We start from the raw sequence: 26,318 nt of genomic DNA on the forward strand, positions 1-26,318 counted from the left end.
GACAAGATGGCTGACTTGTTGCTATTGGTTACTAAACGTTTACAATTGCCTACTTTGTTATTAAATAGCCCTCATTATAATCGGAGTATAGAAAGATGTAAAAGGCAGTTACAGAGTCCACTCTTTTCGGAACGATTCTGGTACATGGTCGCCATCTTGGTGGTAAATGGGACTTCTCTGTGAGCTAGTGCTCATCTACTTTGCCCAGCTGCAGTTTCTAGCAATACCCATGTTCTTCCTCTTTACATTTACCAACTTTTGAAATAAACGTCATATCTAGTCCATATGTATTCTGTCAGGATAGAAGCTCCAGCAACACTTTAATACACTGGTGGGCATCAGTCAGCCCTAGGGCCCCCAGCTCCTACCTGTGTTATTGTCAGACATGTTTGTTATAGCTGTAACCCTTGTGTAAAATGCCTGCTGATTTGTTATTACACATAAGTGGCTCTTTCTTTGATTAATTGTATTACTTCAACTTATAACTGAGATGAAGGGTAATGTTTGGCCCTTTGGAAGGTGACCGGGCAACCCATGTGGCCCCTGAGGTGTATCAGGTTGCCTGTCACTGCTCTAAATCATATCCAAATGTCACAGTTATGTAACCGAGCCGCAGCTCTTTCCATTTCCATTTCCCAGCAATTGCTTCACAAAGACATCGGCCCCTCGGAATTATATAATAATTGAAGCAGGCAATTGTCCCATAATGCTTCAGTGCACTGAGCGATGTTCCAGCGAGTGATACTTCATCCTTGTTGTATGTCCTGGACAGTGAGCGTTTCCCCGTCACCCCCATCGTTTCACGTAGGCGCAGGAGTCCTCATCGGGAACCAGTTGTGCTGAATTTCTTGTGAATGAGGCAAGATAACGACCTGTGTGGATAACATGAGATATCGTTACACTCAGAACTGGGGGTAATCACTTTACATTCACTCATAGGGGATCAAATCTTGTGTATTCATCACTTTTAGCAAAATAATAGATATAATTCATACCCTCAAGTGGAGGAGTGTATACATATATGCAAAGCTTGGAGAGTGATAAAGTAACAAGCAATCAGCTCCTGTTATTCTACAGCCTGTGTTTGAAAAATGACAGTTAGGAGCTGATTGGCTGGTAGTTTATCTCCATCCACTGTAACTCTCCCAAAGCATTGATAAATCTCTCCCACAGTCTTTGAAATGACAGATGCTGATTGGCTGCTCTGGGCAACGTCTATCTCTCTCCACGGCTCGATACATTTCCCCCAAAGTGAGCAAGTTCTTACTAAACACTCATTAACCGCTTGTCTGAAAAAGCCCCCCCCCCCAAAAACCAGGTATTCCCAACAAAAACATCCTGGACCCCAGCCCTGAGATCCCTATCAGTGCATTACAGGGACCTTATCTATTCCCGGCCTCTCTCACAGTCCTCAGTAACCCCTGTGACGGGGGCAGGGGGCACATGTAATGTGTTGCAGTGTTTCTGGACTAAGCACTTTCCCAAAGACCTAACAGTGTATACAATGAATTCCCAGATATCGTCACCACTACAAGCCCTGGGGCACATCACGTGCTGGCATTCAATAAAAGCCTTTATAATATAATCATAATGTCCCACTGCCGAGGCTGCATTTATCTGCAAGGACCATCGTACAGCCAGAGTATACCAGGGGGGAGATAACTGGTCAGATACGGGTCTTATGAGCAGAGAGATGCTGGGAACGTCAGCCGCAACAAACGGGAATGTACGGGGAACTTGCGCAATAAGGCTGGAGATCAACCGCAAACATAAAAAGGAAACTCTAGGCAAGGTACAAGCTGTATTTAGAAGAGTAAATAAGTTTGTCACTATCAGATTTGATGTAGAGAGGGACCCTGATGGGGGGGGGGTGTTAGTTTTTAGACGTCAGTTACTAGAGTTCGGGAATCTTGGTACATGTGTCGTTTTTAGGTCTGTTGATCCAAATGATGGAAAAACTGAGCGAAAAACAAAAACTGATTTTGCCTGAGGAGACTCGCTGCAGATTCTGCTTACAGATCACATGTTTCTATAACAGCCAAACATGGCCAAGAGTGCTATTGTCACGATCCCTAATACCAGCAACAGGTCATATTTTCCAGATTTATTTAATCGTGTAAAACAATTGAATTTATTTTGCTGGGCAAGTATTTATTCTTCCTTTTCCACAGACAGAAATCCTGAAAACATGTCCTGCTGGGAGAACTTGAGGACTGGATTTGAAAACCCTGATAAACATGTGTATGGTTAGCGGTAGGCACTATCACAGAGAAGTACATTAATATATTTAGTTTATGCTACACCTATTAGACTTACAAAGTAAGGACCAATACTGCAGCCCTAGGGTACGTACCGGTCCATGTCCTTTGCCGGCCAATAACGAAGCTCTGACAGTGAGGACGACGGCTGCAGAACTCCGCGGCCTCAGCCGCATTGTGCACAGACAGCAGACATCCCTGGTAGTGATAGGAAGACCAGCACCTGAAATCACCAGCACTTTCATTCATCCGAAATCCTCTCAGCACAGTATAGTCTGGGATATAAAGCACAATTTATGTCACTTATGTCATTAGTGTAACGTCTGCCGCACTGATCAGAGCTCATCTGTGTATAGGGGACTGTACTGCACCATATTAGCACCTGCCTTATGCCTACATGCCTCATGCTTACATGTTTTATGCCTACATGCCTCATGCTTACATGTTTTATGCCTACATGCCTCATGCTTACATATTTTATGCCTACATGCCTCATGCTTACATGTTTTATGCCTACATGCCTCATGCTTACATGTTTTATGCCTATATGCCTCATGCTTACATGTTTTATGCCTACATGCCTCATGCTTACATGTTGTATGCCTACATGCCTCAGGCTTACATGTTGTATGCCTACATGCCTCATGCTTACATGTTTTATGCCTACATGCCTCATGCTTACATGTTTTATGCCTACATGCCTCATGCTTGCATGTTTTATGCCTACATGCCTCATGCTTACATGTTTTATGCCTACATACTTCATGCTTACATGTTTTATGCCTACATGCCTCATACTTACGTGTTTTATGCCTACATGCCTCATGCTTACGTGTTTTATGCCTACATGCCTCATGCTTACGTGTTTTATGCCTATATGCCTCATGCTTACGTGTTTTATGCCTACATGCCTCATGCTTACATGTTTTATGCCTATATGCCTCATGCTTACATGTTTTATGCCTACATGCCTCATGCTTACATGTTTTATGCCTACATGCCTCATGCTTACATGTTTTATGCCTATATGCCTCATACTTACATGTTTTATGCCTACATGCCTCATGCTTACATGTTTTATGCCTACATGCCTCATGCTTACATGTTTTATGCCTACATGCCTCATCCTTACATATTTTATGCCTACATGCCTCATGCTTACATGTTTTATGCCTACATGCCTTATACCTACATGCCTTATACCTACATGCCTTATGCTTACATGTTTTATGCTTACATGCCTTATACCTACATGCCGTATGCTTACATGCCTTATGCCTACATGCCTTATACCTACAAACCTTATACCTACATGCCTTATGCTTACATGTTTTATGCTTACATGCCTTATACCTACATGCCGTATGCTTACATGCCTTATGCCTACATGCCTTATACCTACAAACCTTATACCTACATGCCTTATACTTACATGCCTTATGACTACATGCCTTATGCTTTCATGCATTATACCTCCATGCCTTATACCTCCATGCCTTATACCTACATGCCTTATACCTCCATGCCTTATACCTACATGCCTTATGCCTACATGCCTTATACCTACATGCCTTATGCCTACATGCCTTATACTTACATGCCTTATACCTACATGCCTTATACCTACATGCCTTATACTTACATGCCTTATGCCTACATGCCTTATACTTACATGCCTTATGCCTACATGCCTTATGCTTACATGTCTTATACCAACATGCCTTATGACTACATGCCTTATACCTCCATGCCTTATGCCTACATGCCTCATGTTTACATGTTTTATGCCTACATGCCTCATGCTTACATGGTAATGGGTGGGTAGGACTGCGCTCTGCTGTGTGGGCAGATGTGATATGTTAGTGGGCTGTAAGGTGTGCTATACGAGTGAGTGGGGCGCTGCACTTCCTGATCGCAGGCGCACCGGGTCCTGCGTAAAATTGGATATAGACGGTGGGGTACGGAAGGTGCGCTCGCCCTGTGGGTGCAATGATGATGGGGGAGTGTTGGACTGTGTATGTGGTTGCTAGTGTGTGTGGTGTGAATGAGTGGGGAGGGGTGGACCAAAGGAATGAGAGAGGCGGACACAAGGTGGGAGTAAATGGTTTTATTGGAGTAGTCACATTGCTTCTCCTATATAGTCCCGGGCAACAAGGTGGGTGTGGTGGTGGGTGGGAGGGGGGAGAGGGAAAAGATATTGGGTGTGGTGGGTGGGTGTAATCACCTGGCGGCGTCCCGCATGTGAATCAGAGTCTCGAAGTCTTATACCTACTGGTAGGTGTGGCCTGAAGTCGGTAGGCCATAGGTGTGTTGCGTTGCTGCAGTTCTTATTGGCTGAGTGGAGATGCTGCAGTGGTAAAGATGAGTAGCTGTTGTTTACGATGATCTCTTATTGTGCGGCGGTCAGCGACCGGGTGATGCTGGTGGTCGGGATGCAGCAGTGGGGGTAAGCTGCTTGTGGAAACTGCCGCTGGTGCTGGGTCACTGGTGTAAGGGGTCGGCTCCCCTGTAAGAGCCGGGGTGTGGTGTGAGTCACCCTTCTGGTAGGTAGATGGACTGCCCAGGACGGGCTCGAAGTGTAACACTTCTGCGGTAAGTATGGTTGGGGTGCAGGCGCTTGCACCAGCAAGTGCGGGGGTGGTGAGGATGGTACGGCTGGGGCCAACCGGAGGTCCCCATGGGGATAAGGAACTTCGGTGGGAGTAGGCCATGGGTCTGGAGTGTGGGCGTAGTGGGGTCCCCAACGCGTTTCAGCAGGGGTTCTGCCTTCTTCAAGGCATTTCCACTCAGCCAATAAGAACTGCAGCAACGCAACACCACTATGGCCTTACCGACTTCAGGCCACACCTACCGGTAGGTATTAGACTTCGAGACTCTGATTCACACGCGGGACGCCGCCAGGTGATTACACCCACCCACCACACCCAATATCTATTCCCTCTCCCCCCTCCCACCCACCGAGATGTCCTAGACCTAGACTGTCGACCATAGTGTCCAGCAGGGGTAACGTGCTAGTTAATTGAACCGCACGGAAAGGAGCCCCCTAAAAGGGTCGACCCACCTCCCCAGTCTCTCCCCCTCTCTCACCCACCACCACACCCACCTTGTGCCCGGGACTATATAGGAGAAGCACTGTGACTACTCCAATAAAACCATTTACTCCCACCTTGTGTCCGCCTCTCTCATTCGTTTGGTCCACCCCTCCCCACTCATTCACACCACACACACTAGCAACCACATACACAGTCCAACACTCCCCCATCATCATTGCACCCACAGGGCGAGCGCACCTTCCGTACCCCATCATCTACATGCTTACATGTTTTATGCGTACATGCCTTATGCTTACATGCCTTATACCAACATGCCTTATGCTTACATGCCTTATACCTACATGCCTTATCCTTACATGTTTTATGCCGACATGCCTTATGCTTACATGCCTTATGCCTACATGCCTTATGCTTACATGCCTTATGCCAACATTCCTTATACCTACATGCCTTATGCTTACATGCCTTATGCCTACATGCCTTATACTTACATGCCTTATGCCTACATGCCTTATACTTACATGCCTTATACCTACATGCCTTATACCTACATGCCTTATGACTACATGCCTTATACCTCCATGCCTTATACCTCCATGCCTTATACTTACATGCCTTATGCCTACATGCCTTATACTTACATGCCTTATACCTACATGCCTTATACCTACATGCCTTATACTTACATGCCTTATGCTTACATGTTTTATGCCTACATGCCTTATACTTACATGCCTTATACTTACATGCCTTATACTTACATGCCTTATCCTTACATGTTTTATGCTTACATGCCTTATACCTACATGCCTTATACTTACATGTCTTATGCCTACATGTTTTATGCTTACATGCCTTATGCCTACATGCCTTATGCCTACATGCCTTATACTTACAAGCCTTATAACTACATGTTTTATGCTTACATGCCTTATGCCTACATGTCTTATACTTACATGCCTTATACTTACATGCCTTATAACTACATGCCTTATAACTACATGCCTTATACTTACATGCCTTATACTTACATGCCTTATAACTACATGCCTTATACTTACATGTTTTATGCCTACATGCAGTATACTTACATGCCTTATAACTACATGCCTTATACTTACATGCCTTATACCTACATGCCTTATACTTACATGTTTTATGCCTACATGCCTTATGCCTACATGCCTTATACTTACATGCCTTATGCCTACATGCCTTATACTTACATGCCTTATAACTACATGCCTTATACTTACATGTTTTATGCCTACATGCCGTATACTTACATGCCTTATAACTACATGCCTTATACTTACATGCCTTATACCTACATGCCTTATACTTACATGTTTTATGCCTACATGCCTTATGCCTACATGCCTTATACTTACATGCCTTATGCCTACATGCCTTATACCTACATGCCTTATACCTACATGCCTTATACTTACATGTTTTATGCCTACATGCCTTATGCCTACATGCCTTATACTTACATGCCTTATGCCTACATGCCTTATACCTACATGCCTTATACCTACATGCCTTATGCTTACATGCCTTATGCCTACATGCCTTATACCTACATGCCTTATACTTACATGCCTTATGCCTACATGCCTTATACTTACATGCCTTATACCTACATGCCTTATACTTACATGCCTTATGCTTACATGTTTTATGCCTACATGCCTTATGCCTACATGCCTTATACTTACATGCCTTATACTTACATGCCTTATAACTACATGTTTTATGCTTACATGCCTTATACTTACATGCCTTATACTTACATGCCTTATACCTACATGCCTTATACTTACATGTTTTATGCCTACATGCCTTATACTTACATGCCTTATACCTACATGCCTTATACTTACATGCCTTATTCCAACATTCCTTATACCTACATGCCTTATGCTTATATGCCTTATGCCTACATGCCTTATACTTACATGCCTTATGCCTACATGCCTTATACTTACATGCCTTATACCTACATGCCTTATACTTACATGCCTTATGCTTACATGTTTTATGCCTACATGCCTTATGCCTACATGCCTTATACTTACATGCCTTATACTTACATGCCTTATAACTACATGTTTTATGCTTACATGCCTTATACTTACATGCCTTATACCTACATGCCTTATACTTACATGTTTTATGCCTACATGCCTTATACTTACATGCCTTATAACTACATGCCTTATACTTACATGCCTTATACCTACATGCCTTATACTTACATGTTTTATGCCTACATGCCTTATGCCTACATGCCTTATACCTACATGCCTTATACTTATATACCTTATGCTTACATGCCTTATGCCAACATTCCTTATACCTACATGCCTTATGCCTACATGCCTTATGCTTACATTTCTTATGCCTACATGCCTTATACTTACATGCCTTATACCTACATGCCTTATACCTACATGCCTTATACTTACATGCCTTATACCTACATGCCTTATACTTACATGCCTTATGCTTACATGTTTTATGCCTACATGCCTTATACTTACATGCCTTATAACTACATGTTTTATGCTTACATGCCTTATGCCTTACATGCCTTATAACTACATGCCTTATACCTACATACTTTATACTTACATGTTCTATGCCTACATGCCTTATACTTACATGCCTTATAACTACATGCCTTATACTTACATGTTTTATGCCTACATGCCTTATACTTACATGCCTTATAACTACATGCCTTATACTTACATGCCTTATACCTACATGCCTTATACTTACATGTTTTATGCCTACATGCCTTATGCCTACATGCCTTATACCTACATGCCTTATACTTACATGCCTTATGCTTACATGCCTTATGCCAACATTCCTTATACCTACATGCCTTATGCTTACATGCCTTATACCTACATGCCTTATACTTACATGCCTTATACTTACATGCCTTATACCTACATGCCTTATACCTACATGCCTTATACTTACATGCCTTATGCTTACATGTTTTATGCCTACATGCCTTATGCTTACATGCCTTATGTCTACATGCCTTATGCCTACATGCCTTATGCCTCCATGCCTTCAGCCTGCATGCCTTATACCGACATGCCTTATGCTTACATGCCTTATGCCGACATGCTTTCAAAACTACAACATAGAAATTATCCCCTAATTGATGTTACAGAAGCACTATAATTGTACAATACTATAAATGCCCTGAAATGGTACTTCCGCTGTTCATATCCCAGCTATGGCGATGTTCTGTTCTGGTACAAATAGGGCTGGATTGTGAGTTGGACGCTGCAGCACCCGTGTCTTTTGCCGGTCGCACTTTATAATGCGAAAGCTACTACAAAGCCCTTCCCTGGTGTAAAGCGACTAACACGCCCACTGCCAGTGTCTGCAGACGCTGATATCTCGTTAGACGCCACCATCGGCCGCAGCATCAAAACGTGCACCAGCCCTATAGATACTCAGCAATATAATGACTGCGAGATTGCGCTATATCCTGTAGTGCGGAAAGGTGAGAACCAGTCTTATATGGGCTACTGGGTACCTCACCTCTCAGGGTAGGGTTCTGGCTCCGATTCATCCCTGACTTGTAAAAATCCAATACAGCTTCAAACGCCTTCAGGGTTTCATGTATCCCAAAGCGTAAATCACCTGCAATAAAAGCTACATGAATGGGCCCATACATAACATACCATACATAACATACATACATAACATATACATAACATACCATACATATATATATATATACATATATATATAAAACATACATTACATACATAACATATACATACATAAAACATACATATACACATAACATACATGCATATATACATTCATACCATACATACATTACATGCATAACACATACATACATAACAAATACCATACATACATAACATACAATACATATATAACATACCATACATAACATATATACATTACATACCGTACATGCACATTTATATATATATATACACATACATATATACATTACATACATAACACATATATACATACATAACAAATACATACATACATAACATACATACATACATACATAACATACATACATAAAATACAATATATACATACATTACATACAGTATATACATACATTACATACATAACATACATATTGGGACACAACCAAACTGTTTCATCTAATACCTGTGGCATTCATGATATCCTGGAGCATAGGTCGAAGGGCAGGAGGTGAGGCATGAGGTAAGAGGTAAGTGAAGAAGAATCTGAAACATAAAATGAGGCATGTACGTTACTTATCCGAGAACTCCATTTTAGACAAAGGGAAACTGTCGCCAGAGCCCGTACAGAGCGCCCACTGCAGTAGCGGCCACTTTGTGCACCAGACCCATGGTTATGACTGACTAGGAACTAGCAACAAGACTGAGCCACGAGGCACTAGTGGATGAGGCACAGAGTGTCAAACTAATGCCTCTAAACTGATACTATAGGCTAAATATTGCCTAAGCAGCCACAGTGGAAACACCATGTATACTACAGTTTTTTTTCTTTAAAACCATATTTAAAGGCGTAGCTTCTGCCCGTCATTGTATCATTATATAATGTCTGTCAAATGAAAGCACTTTAATTAGTGCTTAGCTCAGAAGTTCCCAAACGCGGTCCTCGGGGGAACCCCAACAGCTCAGGTTTTACAGATATCCATGGTTGAGCACAGGTGGTTAAATCAAATTGACTGGGGCACTAATTAAGTCACCTGTGGTCAGGCATGGATATCTCTAACACCTGAACTGTTGGGGAGCCCTGAGGGCCAAGTTTGGGAACCTCTGGCTTAGCTGGAATCTAGAGCTACTACATATACCAGAGGAGTAATGCAGCTATTATACAGCCACTACCAGTACAATACAATAGTTATCCTCGCCTATTACCTGTATGCATTGTAGAGGTTCCTCTTCTCGTTGGCCCCTGTACACACCCCGGTGACGGAGCACGGGACAGCGAACGTTCTGGCGGGGAAGGTGAGGGCGCAGTCAGCGTCTCTGCTGCACGCCAGCTCTTCGCTGGTGGCGTCATCCATGTCCGTCACTTTCAGACTTCCGTTCACCAAGACGAACTGCCTGGGCTGGAAATCCAGAAGCGCGATGGATCCCATGGGGGAGGTGGCCAAATAATGCAGCAACTGCACCAATTCCAAACAGATCTGTCCGCAAGTGAGAGAGGTACAATGTTATGTAGGTTCCCTGTCCGTAGCATCGTGCAGCCCTGGCTGGTGACACAAGTACAGGGGGATCGTGGGTGTAGAGGAGCAGTAAGGTATATTGTGGGGTAGTATGGGCGCTGATAACTCTGTATTGGTCTATATTCAGCACCTGTTACAAAACTCCATATTTCAGGGGCTCATTCACTATTAGCAATACAGACCCTTTTCACTGGCATGTATAGAGTCATATAGTGTACAGTGTCAGGCAGGGGCTGTGGTCAGCATGTCTACAGTTAGAATGTAGACAGTCAAAATGTCGACTCAAGAATTACTAATTGTATTATGTTGACATGGTTAATATGCCGACACCTGCAAAATCTCAGTACACTTGAAATGTCAACACACAACATGTCTACATGGTCAAAATGTCGTCAATAGAAATGATAGGGTTAACGTTAGGGTTAGGGATAGTTTTAGAGTTAGCGTTAGGGTTAAGGTCAGCGTTAGAGTTAAGGTTAGTTAGGGTTAGCATTAGAGTTAAGGTCAGCGTTGGAGTTAGGGTTAGTTAAGGTCAGCATTAGGGTTAAGGTCAGCGTTAGAGTTAAGGTTAGTTAGGGTTAGCATCAGAGTTAAGGTCAGAGTCAAAGTTAAGGTTAGCATTAGGGTTAAAATTAGTGGTAGGATTAATGTTAAGGTAAGGATTAATGTTAGGGTTAGCATTAGGATTAAGGTCAGTGTTAACGAGTTAAGGTTAGTTAGGGCAACCATTACGGTTAAGGTCAGCGTTAGGATTAATGTTAGGGTAAGGATTAATGTTAGGGTTAGGATTAATGTTAGGGTAAGGATTAATGTTAGGGTAAGGATTAATGTTAGGGTTAGGATTAATGTTAGGGTAAGGATTAATGTTAAGGTAAGGATTAATGTTAGGGTTAGGATTAATGTTAGGGTAAGGATTAATGTTAGGGTAAGGATTAGTGTTAGGATAAGGATTAATATTAGGGTTAGTAATGTATTAGTGTTAATGTTAGAGTTAGGATTAATGTTAGGGTTAGGATTAATGTTAGGGATAATGTTAGGGTAAGGATTAATGTTAGGGTTAGGATTAGTGTTAGGATAAGGATTAATGTTAGGGGTAGTATTAGTGTTAATGTTAGAGTTAGGATTAATGTTAAAGAGTAAGGATTAATGTTAGGGTAAGGATTAATGTTAGAGTTAGGATTAATGTTATAGTTAGGATTAGTGTTAGGGTTAATGTTAGGGTAAGGATTAATGTTAGGGTTAGGATTAGTGTTAGGGTTAATGTTAGGGTAAGGATTAATGTTAGGGTTAGGATTAGTGTTAGGATAAGGATTAATGTTAGGGTTAGGATTAGTGTTAGGATAAGGATTAATGTTAGGGTTAGTATTAGTGTTAATGTTAGAGTTAGGATTAATGTTAGAGTAATGATTAATGTTCGGGTTAGGATTAGTGTTAGGGTTAGTGTTAGTATAAGGATTAATGTTAGGGTTAGTGTAGGATAAGGATTAATGTTAGGGTTAGTATTAGTGTTAATGTTAGAGTTAGGATTAATTTTAGAGTAAGGATTAATGTTAGAGTAAGGATTAATTTTAGGGTTAGGATTAGTGTTAGGGATAGTATTAGTGTTAGGGTTAGAGTTAGGATTAATGTTAGAGTAAGGATTAATTTTAGAGTAAGGATTAATGTTAGGGTTAGGATTAGTGTTAGGGTTAGAGTTAGGATTAATGTTAGAGTTAGTACTAATGTTAGAGTTAGGATTAATGTTAGAGTTAGTACTAATGTTAGAGTTAGGATTAATGTTAGGGTTAGGATTAGTGTGTCGACATTTTGAACATGCTAATTTTTTATGCTTGTTGACAATATCAACATGTTGACATCTCAATCGACATGGAGTATCTGTTGACACAATGTAGTATAAATTATGACTGCTGAGATTCTGAGGGCCAAATGTAAAAGGGTGAGAGTTTAGAAAATATCAGAGTATAGCAGTAATCTCTCAGACTTTTTAAACTCAGAGAACAGGAAAACTCACATTTTTTAGACTCAAAAAATCTCATCCAGATGTTTCCCATTTTGAAGATAAAACTGGACCAATGTGAGAGGTTACTGCTAAACTCCCATATATTGTAAACTCTCACCCTATTACATCTGGCCCCGAATGTCAACAAAACCTACTGAGCCCGGCAGGCAACATACTACATAAAAGACACGTATACCCTGACACAACACATAGGTCAGTATATAGTAGGTGTGAGCAGTATACAGCACCACAGGACAGTGCAGGTAACATACTACATAAAAGACACCTATACCCTGACACATCACATAGGGCAGTATATAGTAGGTGTGAGCAGTATACAGCACTACAGGACAGTGCAGGTAACAGACTACATAAAAGACACGTATACCCTGACACATCACATAGGGCAGTATATGGTAGGTGTGAGCAGTATACAGCACCACAGTATAGTGCAGGTAACATACTACATAAAAGACACCTATACCCTGACACAACACATAGGTCAGTATATAGTAGGTGTGAGCAGTATACAGCACTACAGGACAGTGCAGGTAACATACTACATAAAAGACACGTATACCCTGACACAACACATAGGGCAGTATATGGTAGGTGTGAGCAGTATACAGCACCACAGGACAGTGCAGGTAACAGACTACATAAAAGACACGTATACCCTGACACAACACATAGGGCAGTATATGGTAGGTGTGAGCAGTATACAGCACCACAGGACAGTGCAGGTAACATACTACATAAAAGACACCTATACCCTGACACATCACATAGGGCAGTATATAGTAGGTGTGAGCAGTATACAGCACCACAGGACAGTGCAGGTAACATACTACATAAAAGACACGTATACCCTGACACATCACATAGGTCAGTATATGGTAGGTGTGAGCAGTATACAGCACTACAGGACAGTGCAGGTAACAGACTACATAAAAGACACGTATACCCTGACACATCACATAGGGCAGTATATGGTAGGTGTGAGCAGTATACAGCACCACAGTATAGTGCAGGTAACATACTACATAAAAGACACCTATACCCTGACACAACACATAGGTCAGTATATAGTAGGTGTCAGCAGTATACAGCACTACAGGACAGTGCAGGTAACATACTACATAAAAGACACGTATACCCTGACACAACACATAGGGCAGTATATGGTAGGTGTGAGCAGTATACAGCACCACAGGACAGTGCAGGTAACAGACTACATAAAAGACACGTATACCCTGACACATCACATAGGGCAGTATATGGTAGGTGTGAGCAGTATACAGCACCACAGGACAGTGCAGGTAACATACTACATAAAAGACACGTATACCCTGACACATCACATAGGGCAGTATATGGTAGGTGTGAGCAGTATACAGCACCACAGTATAGTGCAGGTAACATACTACATAAAAGACACCTATACCCTGACACAACACATAGGTCAGTATATAGTAGGTGTGAGCAGTATACAGCACCACAGGACAGTGCAGGTAACATACTACATAAAAGACACGTATACCCTGACACAACACATAGGTCAGTATATAGTAGGTGTGAGCAGTATACAGCACCACAGGACAGTGCAGGCAGCATACTACATAAAAGACACGTATACCCTGACACAACACATAGGGCAGTATATGGTAGGTGTGAGCAGTATACAGCACCACAGGACAGTGCAAGCAGCATACTACATAAAAGACACCTATACCCTGTCACATCACATAGGGCAGTATATAGTAGGTGTGAGCAGTATACAGCACTACAGGACAGTGCAGGCAGCATACTACATAAAAGACACGTATACCCTGACACAACACATAGGTCAGTATATAGTAGGTGTGAGCAGTATACAGCACCACAGGACAGTGCAGGTAACATACTACATAAAAGACATGTATACCCTGACACAACACATAGGGCAGTATATGGTAGGTGTGAGCAGTATACAGGTAACATACTACATAAAAGACACGTATACCCTGACACAACACATAGGGCAGTATATGGTAGGTGTGAGCAGTATACAGCACTACAGGACAGTGCAGGTAACATACTACATAAAAGACACGTATACCCTGACACAACACATAGGGCAGTATATGGTAGGTGTGAGCAGTATACAGCACTACAGGACAGTGCAGGCAGCATACTACATAAAAGACACGTATACCCTGACACAACAAATAGGTCAGTATATAGTAGGTGTGAGCAGTATACAGCACCACAGGACAGTGCAGGCAGCATACTACATAAAAGACACGTATACCCTGACACAACACATAGGGCAGTATATGGTAGGTGTGAGCAGTATACAGGTAACATACTACATAAAAGACACGTATACCCTGACACATCACATAGGGCAGTATATGGTAGGTGTGAGCAGTATACAGCACCACAGGACAGTGCAGGTAACATACTACATAAAAGACACGTATACCCTGACACAACACATAGGGCAGTATATGGTAGGTGTGAGCAGTATACAGGTAACATACTACATAAAAGACACATATACCCTGACACAACACATAGGGCAGTATATGGTAGGTGTGAGCAGTATACAGCACCACAGGACAGTGCAGGTAACATACTACATAAAAGACACGTATACCCTGACACAACACATAGGGCAGTATATGGTAGGTGTGAGCAGTATACAGGTAACACACTACATAAAAGACACATATACCCTGACACAACACATAGGGCAGTATATGGTAGGTGTGAGCAGTATACAGCACCACAGGACAGTGCAGGTAACATACTACATAAAAGACACGTATACCCTGACACAACACATAGGGCAGTATATGGTAGGTGTGAGCAGTATACAGGTAACATACTACATAAAAGACACATATACCCTGACACAACACATAGGGCAGTATATGGTAGGTGTGAGCAGTATACAGCACCACAGGACAGTGCAGGTAACATACTACATAAAAGACGCATATACCCTGACACAACACATAGGGCAGTATATGGTAGGTGTGAGCAGTATACAGGTAACATACTACATAAAAGACACGTATACCCTGACACATCACATAGGGCAGTATATGGTAGGTGTGAGCAGTATACAGCACCACAGGACAGTGCAGGTAACATACTACATAAAAGACATGTATACCCTGACACAACACATAGGGCAGTATATGGTAGGTGTGAGCAGTATACAGGTAACATACTACATAAAAGACACATATACCCTGACACAACACATAGGGCAGTATATGGTAGGTGTGAGCAGTATACAGCACCACAGGACAGTGCAGGTAACATACTACATAAAAGACACGTATACCCTGACACAACACATAGGGCAGTATATGGTAGGTGTGAGCAGTATACAGCACCACAGGACAGTGCAGGTAACATACTACATAAAAGACACGTATACCCTGACACAACACATAGGTCAGTATATAGTAGGTGTGAGCAGTATACAGCACCACAGGACAGTGCAGGCAGCATACTACATAAAAGACACGTATACCCTGACACAACACATAGGGCAGTATATGGTAGGTGTGAGCAGTATACAGCACCACAGGACAGTGCAAGCAGCATACTACATAAAAGACACCTATACCCTGTCACATCACATAGGGCAGTATATAGTAGGTGTGAGCAGTATACAGCACTACAGGACAGTGCAGGCAGCATACTACATAAAAGACACGTATACCCTGACACAACACATAGGTCAGTATATAGTAGGTGTGAGCAGTATACAGCACCACAGGACAGTGCAGGTAACATACTACATAAAAGACATGTATACCCTGACACAACACATAGGGCAGTATATGGTAGGTGTGAGCAGTATACAGGTAACATACTACATAAAAGACACGTATACCCTGACACAACACATAGGGCAGTATATGGTAGGTGTGAGCAGTATACAGCACTACAGGACAGTGCAGGTAACATACTACATAAAAGACACGTATACCCTGACACAACACATAGGGCAGTATATGGTAGGTGTGAGCAGTATACAGCACTACAGGACAGTGCAGGCAGCATACTACATAAAAGACACGTATACCCTGACACAACAAATAGGTCAGTATATAGTAGGTGTGAGCAGTATACAGCACCACAGGACAGTGCAGGCAGCATACTACATAAAAGACACGTATACCCTGACACAACACATAGGGCAGTATATGGTAGGTGTGAGCAGTATACAGGTAACATACTACATAAAAGACACGTATACCCTGACACATCACATAGGGCAGTATATGGTAGGTGTGAGCAGTATACAGCACCACAGGACAGTGCAGGTAACATACTACATAAAAGACACGTATACCCTGACACAACACATAGGGCAGTATATGGTAGGTGTGAGCAGTATACAGGTAACATACTACATAAAAGACACATATACCCTGACACAACACATAGGGCAGTATATGGTAGGTGTGAGCAGTATACAGGTAACATACTACATAAAAGACACGTATACCCTGACACAACACATAGGGCAGTATATGGTAGGTGTGAGCAGTATACAGGTAACATACTACATAAAAGACACGTATACCCTGACACATCACATAGGGCAGTATATGGTAGGTGTGAGCAGTATACAGCACCACAGGACAGTGCAGGTAACATACTACATAAAAGACACATATACCCTGACACATCACATAGGGCAGTATATGGTAGGTGTGAGCAGTATACAGCACCACAGGACAGTGCAGGTAACATACTACATAAAAGACATGTATACCCTGACACAACACATAGGTCAGTATATGGTAGGTGTGAGCAGCAGTATACAGCACCACAGGACAGTGCAGGTAACATGCTACATAAAAGACACGTATACCCTGACACAACACATAGGGCAGTATATGGTAGGTGTGAGCAGTATACAGGTAACATACTACATAAAAGACACATATACCCTGACACATCACATAGGGCAGTATATGGTAGGTGTGAGCAGTATACAGGTAACATACTACATAAAAGACACATATACCCTGACACATCACATAGGGCAGTATATGGTAGGTGTGAGCAGTATACAGGTAACATACTACATAAAAGACACATATACCCTGACACAACACATAGGGCAGTATATGGTAGGTGTGAGCAGTATACAGGTAACATTCTACATAAAAGACGCTTATACCCTGACACATCACATAGGGCAGTATATAGTAGGTGTGAGCAGTATTGAGCACCACAGGACAGTGCAGGTAACATACTACATAAAAGACACATATAACCTGACACAACACATAGGGCAGTATATGGTAGGTGTGAGCAGTATACAGCACTACAGGACAGTGCAGGTAACATACTACATAAAAGACATGTATACCCTGACACAACACATAGGGCAGTATATGGTAGGTGTGAGCAGTATACAGGTAACATACTACATAAAAGACACGTATACCCTGACACATCACATAGGGCAGTATATGGTAGGTGTGAGCAGTATACAGGTAACATACTACATAAAAGACACATATACCCTGACACAACACATAGGGCAGTATATGGTAGGTGTGAGCAGTATACAGCACCACAGGACAGTGCAGGTAACATACTACATAAAAGACGCATATACCCTGACACAACACATAGGGCAGTATATGGTAGGTGTGAGCAGTATACAGGTAACATACTACATAAAAGACACATATACCCTGACACAACACATAGGGCAGTATATGGTAGGTGTGAGCAGTATACAGGTAACATACTACATAAAAGACACATATACCGTGACACAACACATAGGGCAGTATATGGTAGGTGTGAGCAGTATACAGGTAACATACTACATAAAAGACACATATACCCTGACACATCACATAGGGCAGTATATGGTAGGTGTGAGCAGTATACAGCACCACAGGACAGTGCAGGTAACATACTACATAAAAGACACGTATAACCTGACACATCACATAGGGCAGTATACGGTAGGTGTGAGCAGTATACAGCACCACAGGACAGTGCAGGTAACATACTACATAAAAGACACGTATACCCTGACACATCACATAGGGCAGTATATGGTAGGTGTGAGCAGTATACAGCACCACAGGACAGTGCAGGTAACATACTACATAAAAGACACGTATACCCTGACACAACACATAGGGCAGTATATGGTAGGTGTGAGCAGTATACAGCACCACAGGACAGTGCAGGTAACATACTACATAAAAGACGCATATACCCTGACACAACACATAGGGCAGTATATGGTAGGTGTGAGCAGTATACAGGTAACATACTACATAAAAGACACATATACCCTGACACAACACATAGGGCAGTATATGGTAGGTGTGAGCAGTATACAGGTAACATACTACATAAAAGACACATATACCCTGACACAACACATAGGGCAGTATATGGTAGGTGTGAGCAGTATACAGGTAACATACTACATAAAAGACACATATACCGTGACACAACACATAGGGCAGTATATGGTAGGTGTGAGCAGTATACAGGTAACATACTACATAAAAGACACATATACCCTGACACAACACATAGGGCAGTATATGGTAGGTGTGAGCAGTATACAGCACCACAGGACAGTGCAGGTAACATACTACATAAAAGACGCATATACCCTGACACAACACATAGGGCAGTATATGGTAGGTGTGAGCAGTATACAGGTAACATACTACATAAAAGACACATATACCCTGACACAACACATAGGGCAGTATATGGTAGGTGTGAGCAGTATACAGGTAACATACTACATAAAAGACACATATACCGTGACACAACACATAGGGCAGTATATGGTAGGTGTGAGCAGTATACAGGTAACATACTACATAAAAGACACATATACCCTGACACATCACATAGGGCAGTATATGGTAGGTGTGAGCAGTATACAGCACCACAGGACAGTGCAGGTAACATACTACATAAAAGACACGTATAACCTGACACATCACATAGGGCAGTATACGGTAGGTGTGAGCAGTATACAGCACCACAGGACAGTGCAGGTAACATACTACATAAAAGACACGTATACCCTGACACATCACATAGGGCAGTATATGGTAGGTGTGAGCAGTATACAGCACCACAGGACAGTGCAGGTAACATACTACATAAAAGACACGTATACCCTGACACAACACATAGGGCAGTATATGGTAGGTGTGAGCAGTATACAGCACCACAGGACAGTGCAGGTAACATACTACATAAAAGACGCATATACCCTGACACAACACATAGGGCAGTATATGGTAGGTGTGAGCAGTATACAGGTAACATACTACATAAAAGACACATATACCCTGACACAACACATAGGGCAGTATATGGTAGGTGTGAGCAGTATACAGGTAACATACTACATAAAAGACACATATACCCTGACACAACACATAGGGCAGTATATGGTAGGTGTGAGCAGTATACAGGTAACATGCTACATAAAAGACACATATACCGTGACACAACACATAGGGCAGTATATGGTAGGTGTGAGCAGTATACAGGTAACATACTACATAAAAGACACATATACCCTGACACAACACATAGGGCAGTATATGGTAGGTGTGAGCAGTATACAGGTAACATACTACATAAAAGACACATATACCCTGACACAACACATAGGGCAGTATATGGTAGGTGTGAGCAGTATACAGGTAACATACTACATAAAAGACACATATACCCTGACACATCACATAGGGCAGTATATGGTAGGTGTGAGCAGTATACAGCACCACAGGACAGTGCAGGTAACATACTACATAAAAGACACGTATAACCTGACACATCACATAGGGCAGTATACGGTAGGTGTGAGCAGTATACAGCACCACAGGACAGTGCAGGTAACATACTACATAAAAGACATGTATATCCTGACACATCACATAGGGCAGTATACGGTAGGTGTGAGCAGTATACAGCACCACAGGACAGTGCAGGTAACATACTACATAAAAGACACGTATACCCTGACACAACACATAGGGCAGTATATGGTAGGTGTGAGCAGTATACAGCACTACAGGACAGTGCAGGTAACATACTACATAAAAGACACGTATACCCTGATACATCACATAGGGCAGTATACGGTAGGTGTGAGCAGTATACAGCACCACAGGACAGTGCAGGTAACATGCTACATAAAAGACACGTATACCCTGACACATCACATAGGGCAGTATATGGTAGGTGTGAGCAGTATACAGCACCACAGGACAGTGCAGGTAACATACTACATAAAAGACACGTATACCCTGACACAACACATAGGGCAGTATATGGTAGGTGTGAGCAGTATACAGGTAACATACTACATAAAAGACACGTATACCCTGACACAACACATAGGGCAGTATATGGTAGGTGTGAGCAGTATACAGGTAACATACTACATAAAAGACACGTATACCCTGACACAACACATAGGGCAGTATATGGTAGGTGTGAGCAGTATACAGCACCACAGGACAGTGCAGGTAACATATGGGGCCAAATGTAATAGGGTGAGAGTTTAGAAAATGTGAGAGTTTAGCAGTAACCTCTCACATTGGTTGAGTTTTATCTTCAAAATGGGAAAACATCTGGAGGAGATTTTAAATCGTGAGAGATTTTTAAGCCTGAAAAAACATGCAAGTTCATTCTGTTACTTTGTTTTTGGACTCTATTACATTGGCAAAGTTTTAAAAGTGTCAGAGACTCTCACTTTTCTAAACTCTCACCCTATTACATTTGGCCCATAGAGGCTGATGCCCTGTTGGGGGATTATGTAATAGGTTCCTGAGATTACAGAGAGTTTCGCTGCCAAATTTAAAGTCGGCAACAAATATAAGCAAAACCAGCAACTCACTGCAATCCCGCCGGGTCCTTAATCCCGGAACCTATGACATCACTCCCTTGGTCTCAAGTGCAGAACGACCAAAATGTGTATGGCAGGCCTGGCCAACCTGAGGCTCTCCAGTTGTTGTGATACTACATGTCCCAGCATGCCCTACCAAAGTTTAGCTATTTTGGAATGCTAAAACTCTGACAGGACATGCTGGGATGTGTAGTTTCACAACAGCTGAAGAGAGCCCCAGGTTGGCCTAGGCCTGGCGTATGGCTCTGCATAGCCCGTACCAGAGTGCGCCCAGCTTTGGAGCATGCGCAGGGCGAATACAACCAAAGACACAGTCCCCAAATGGATGTATGTTCAACTCTGTGTCACAGAGAGGTATAAAGGGATGAGCAGCAATTGGAGGCACAAGGCACCACTAAAGAGGATTTTGTGCCAGTGCTTGCCCCATTTTGCGCCCTGTATTTGTACTGTACAGTGACTGGCTGGGTGATCTCTGACCTCTGACAGTCATTTAGGTAATGGGGGGGGGGGGGATCTCAGATGTCCTCTGTGACTGAGTGACTGAGCTGTGACCTGTGCCTGGCAGGGACACCTCCTGTGCTTAATCCCTTTTGCTCATTAACCATTTCACAGCTGGAGAGGGATGCACTGAGCTTAAAGGCATCACAGCCAGCCCCCAGCTTCCAGCAGGGGATGCGTTAATGTCGCCCAGCTGGGAAGTCACTGATACAATTCCTATTGTTTGCTTTTTTTTTCTTACTTTAAATCTCTCCTCCCAGGGGGTCTGAAGTAGCTGAAGCATATCAAGGGGGGACCCGAGTTCCAACATAGCTGTGACCCGAATGCCGGAGGATGGGCTCTCATCATAGCACTGGCCATGTAACTGCAGGGAGCAGAGAGAGAATTGTAATTACAATGCACATGAGAAGGTGGGGCTACAAACATCATTTACATTTAGAAAGCCCATTAGTGGACCTACGCATAGTGAAGGCCGCCATGCTGTGGACTGAAGTGGCATTAGTAAGAACTACACTAGAAATGAGTCACATTACTGAGGCACGAGGCACTGCTTCCTAGGGAGCTGAATGCTGGTCCCATTTTATACCTCTAAATGCCGCATAACAATGTCTAATCGGGGTCTACGCAGATGATGCCAGATGTTTATTCATTGTCCAGTAATTCACATAATTCTGTATCGTCCTGGCCCATTCACAGACAGCGATTACTCACGGCTTAGCCACTCACTCCACAGGCTGATGACAGCACGGTCACTATATTTTATACCTCTAAATGCCGCATAACAATGTCTAATCGGGGTCTACGCAGATGATGCCAGATGTTTATTCATTGTCCAGTAATTCACATAATTCTGTATTGTCCTGGCCCATTCACAGGCTGCGATTACTCACGGCTTAGCCACTCACTCCACAGGCTGATGACAGCACGGTCACTATATTTTATAACAACCTGTAAAATAACTTGTAACAAAGTAAGGTACTTGTGTACTTTACAAACTCATTGCAGAGAGAACCCAAGTGTCCTACACGCATTATTATTATCCATTATGGTAATGTCTAAATCCCCTTCACGGAGAGGACCCTGACGTCATCAGCCAGTGTCCAGCGTCATTCCCAGTGTCCAGCGTCATTCCCAGTGTCCAGCGTCATTCCCTACCATCCAAGTGGGCATAGAAGGGGGAATATAACCTTCTAGCGAGCCACCGAGCCGAAGCGTGGCGAGCGGACAACTTTCTTCTTTAGGTGGGGACAACTTTCTTCTTTAGGTGGGGATAACTTAAGTTTCGGTACATGTGCACGTAAAGTACACAAGTACCATTTAAAACATACATTGGGTTTTCTCTGCAGTGAGTCCGTAGAGTACACAAGTACCCAAAGTAATAAAGCTACAAATATTTGACAACCTAAAATGTCTGACAGTACAAAATTGGATATAGAGACAGAGCAGGGTGCTGCGCCCCTCCACACGTGATGTCAAGAAAGTAGAGCACTGCTCCAGGCACTGTGGAAGCCAAATGTAGGTGCTGTGGGGTACTCTGGCACAGCGAAGGTGTGGACCCCTGGGCCCTGTGCCCTGGTCCTGCTCGCGTACCCCTTGTTACAGCCTTGATATCACAGAGAATGGACTAGACTATGGGACAAATGCAGCGTTGAGCGTATGTCCGCCGTGCTTGGAAACAAATGCGTATAATCGCCTGTATGCCGAGTTACGTGTATTTCTGTGTTCGGACCTCCCCTAGGCGCACACGTGGCGTCAGAGCTGCCAGCGTTATCAGCGCAAACTTGCACTAGCCCTATTCTTAATGCAGAAGATCCATTGGGAAACGGGTAATCACAGGCACGCACAACTACGTGTAACCCGCAAATTCGTTGGCGCGCCCTCGCTGAACTTTTCTACGTACGGGCGCCCGATTACAGCCCAGATGCGGCTACTTATTGCCACAAGTGGAGATGTGAATGATTTGCCTAGCAAGCCGCAACGACTCGTGCTTGTATACATCAGGCCCCTGAGCAAGCGTAGTGTGCAAACACACAAGTTGCGCCCACTAAACTGACTTGCGCTTAACTCTGCACAGCCCCTCTACATTGATGCTGTACGGGTATTTCCAGGAGTGCGTAGCCCTAATACTATTCCGAAAATGACATAATCCGACCGGGTTTAAGGAGCTGCAAGGAGCTGGGGAGGCCTGATCTATACATATAGCAATTGGGATCTACAGGCTGGAAAAATCCCAGCTTTGGGAGCCCTGAGCATGTATTTGGTGAGGTAGCAGGCTCGGGTTTCTGGGTTTCTCCTGTAGAATGTGACACATGTAAAGTAGCCGGGCTCCATGTTTATCTAAGGAGCTGATGTGTGTGGTGAGGTCAGGTAGAGATGAGGCCGCTTGTTACAAATGTCCCCTGTGTCAGGTTCTGGTCACTTCCCACATTGGGCAATCTCAGGTCACTTAGCACCTTCCCTGCCATGTCCTGCTAATAGTATATTGTATTTTGCAGCATAAGGTCTGCTGTATGTACAGCCCGGCCCAGAGCTGAGTTTCACCAAAGAGCTGGCAATCTTATTTCTTATTTTTATTTTCAACAGTTCTAAATCTCTGATGTACCCCGATGAGTAGCAAATTTCCCTCTGGCTGCCCAAAGAAAGATTGGGTGGGATTTTCAGGCCTATTCATTACGAAATGATGGAAACTAGCCTAGCGGCAGAGTCACGCTGCATATCTGTACCATACAGAATCTGAGGGGTATGGTACGAAACGTCGCCATTCAGAATGACGACATGATTATGACAAAATGTGACATTCATATAGCCCTAACGTCGACTATGTGCATGTCAATAGGCAGCATGTCGACATAGCGTTTTGGGTATTTGAGCCTAACCTAAACCTAACATGGACTGTCATCATTGTGCCTGTCGACATCACCAATATCGACATGCTGACATTGCGAATGTCGACATTTTCACCGTTGAACTTTCAACCAATGTCGACATTCAAAACGTCAGCATTCGGAGTGCCGACATAATAACTGCGTGCCGAATCTGGGTGACCCTCTGGAGAAAATAATCCCTCTTAATGCAGAGATTCCCACACTCTGCCATTGCCGGTCAGGTTTTAAGGATATCCATGCTTGATTCCAGGTGGTCAAATAAAATTGACTGAGGTACTAATTAAGTCGCCTGTGCTCAAGTATGGATACCCTTAAAACCTGGACCGTAATGGCAGAGTTTGGGAACCTCTGCCTTAATGTGTTGAGCATTTTATATTCCAAACCACTCACAGATTAATTTGGAACAAACAAATTTGCTAAGGGAACTCCTTTCCCGAAAATAATTTCTTCCTACCTGGATGATGCCTGGGGAACGGAGGATCTGCAATAGGGCGATCTCCTTCTGCAGTTTATACGTGGCCAGTCGGTGGCACCCAGCGTGGTCACCGTAGAGCTGTACGCAGCGTTTCATGTCATTGCCTTCAGCGTGGACAGACTTTAGGGCAACCGCCCCGCCATTCAGTAACGTTCCCCTCAGCACGAGTTTGGTAAAACCAGATCCGATATAATCAATTCCTGTTATGTGGGAGAGATCCTCGCACGTCAATGTCCCAGATTCCGGGGGGACCTTGAGGTCTATTTCTGGTTCCAGGAACCCCAGGATATCCTCCTGCTCCAGGGTAGGATGTCTAAGCCCCAATAGAGTTTTATAAAAGAAGAGCAAGCTCTTCTGCCGCTCCACAATTTCCCTTCTCATTTCCCTGCTGGGGTGGGAATGCAGAAGTGACCTGTACTTGTCATTAAAGGTGCATCTCCCATGGGATGATAGCTTCAGGTAGAGCACCATCAGGGTGAGAGCAATTCCAGAGAATATAAAGTGCCCTTTCATAGTGCTGTGTTCTGGGCAGCTTCTCACCTCTGGCCTTTTACTGTAAATGAGTTAATTAGGAGGGGACTGTCCCTGTTTGGCTAATGGGTGGGTTAATAGGACTGGTGGACACCCAGTGAGGAGTGTCTCCAGAAGCACGCATCCCATGTCTGACCTCACCCTGCAAGCTCTGTAGTACCTTAGTACCTTAGTTTAACTCTCTGCTGCCATCTATTGGTCAATATGCAACAATGTAGCTCTCACGTTTGCAAAGGTAGATTATACTGTAATGATATTCCAGACTGCTCTCTGACACAGGGCCTGATTCATACCGGGACGCTATTTGCGGCAGCTCGCTCTCAAAAAGGGGCCATCTATGCAAAACATGCGCTCGCTCTTTGCGGTGTAAGGACGCCTCTATGTCTTAGCGGGAAAGGGCTTATTGCGCTCGCAAGTGTTTAAAGACGCCCCCTTGCCACTCGCAACA

The 26,318-nt window shown here is 43.3% G+C and overlaps 1 protein-coding gene across 1 annotated transcript; it reads right to left on the bottom strand.

Annotated features, from left to right (window-relative positions):
- Nucleotides 1-786: 786 nt before the first annotated feature.
- Nucleotides 787-25,852, bottom strand: LOC148521285 (extracellular tyrosine-protein kinase PKDCC-like). Its single transcript, XM_088475403.1, has 7 exons — nucleotides 25,319-25,852; nucleotides 22,221-22,343; nucleotides 10,246-10,517; nucleotides 9,506-9,585; nucleotides 8,885-8,986; nucleotides 2,354-2,533; nucleotides 787-872 (listed from the first exon to the last, which is right to left on the bottom strand). Exons 1-7 carry the CDS (start codon nucleotides 25,850-25,852, stop codon nucleotides 787-789), a joined length of 1,377 nt encoding a protein of 458 aa, XP_088331529.1.
- Between the last annotated feature and the right edge of the window lie 466 nt (nucleotides 25,853-26,318).

The sequence above is a fragment of the Taudactylus pleione genome, unplaced genomic scaffold (assembly GCF_031769625.1).
Source record: "Taudactylus pleione unplaced genomic scaffold, aTauple2 ptg000171l, whole genome shotgun sequence".
Taxonomy (NCBI): Eukaryota; Metazoa; Chordata; class Amphibia; order Anura; family Myobatrachidae; genus Taudactylus; species Taudactylus pleione.

Excerpts from the sequence above, each read along its gene's own strand:
- LOC148521285 (XM_088475403.1), bottom strand. The coding sequence starts at position 25,852 with ATGAAAGGGCACTTTATATTCTCTGGAATTGCTCTCACCCTGATGGTG. Across the intron at positions 8,987-9,505 it reads GGATATCATGAATGCCACAG|GTGATTTACGCTTTGGGATA; the intron begins GTATTAGATGAA and ends CTTTTATTGCAG. Across the intron at positions 873-2,353 it reads CCGGCAAAGGACATGGACCG|GTCGTTATCTTGCCTCATTC; the intron begins GTACGTACCCTA and ends TTATCCACACAG.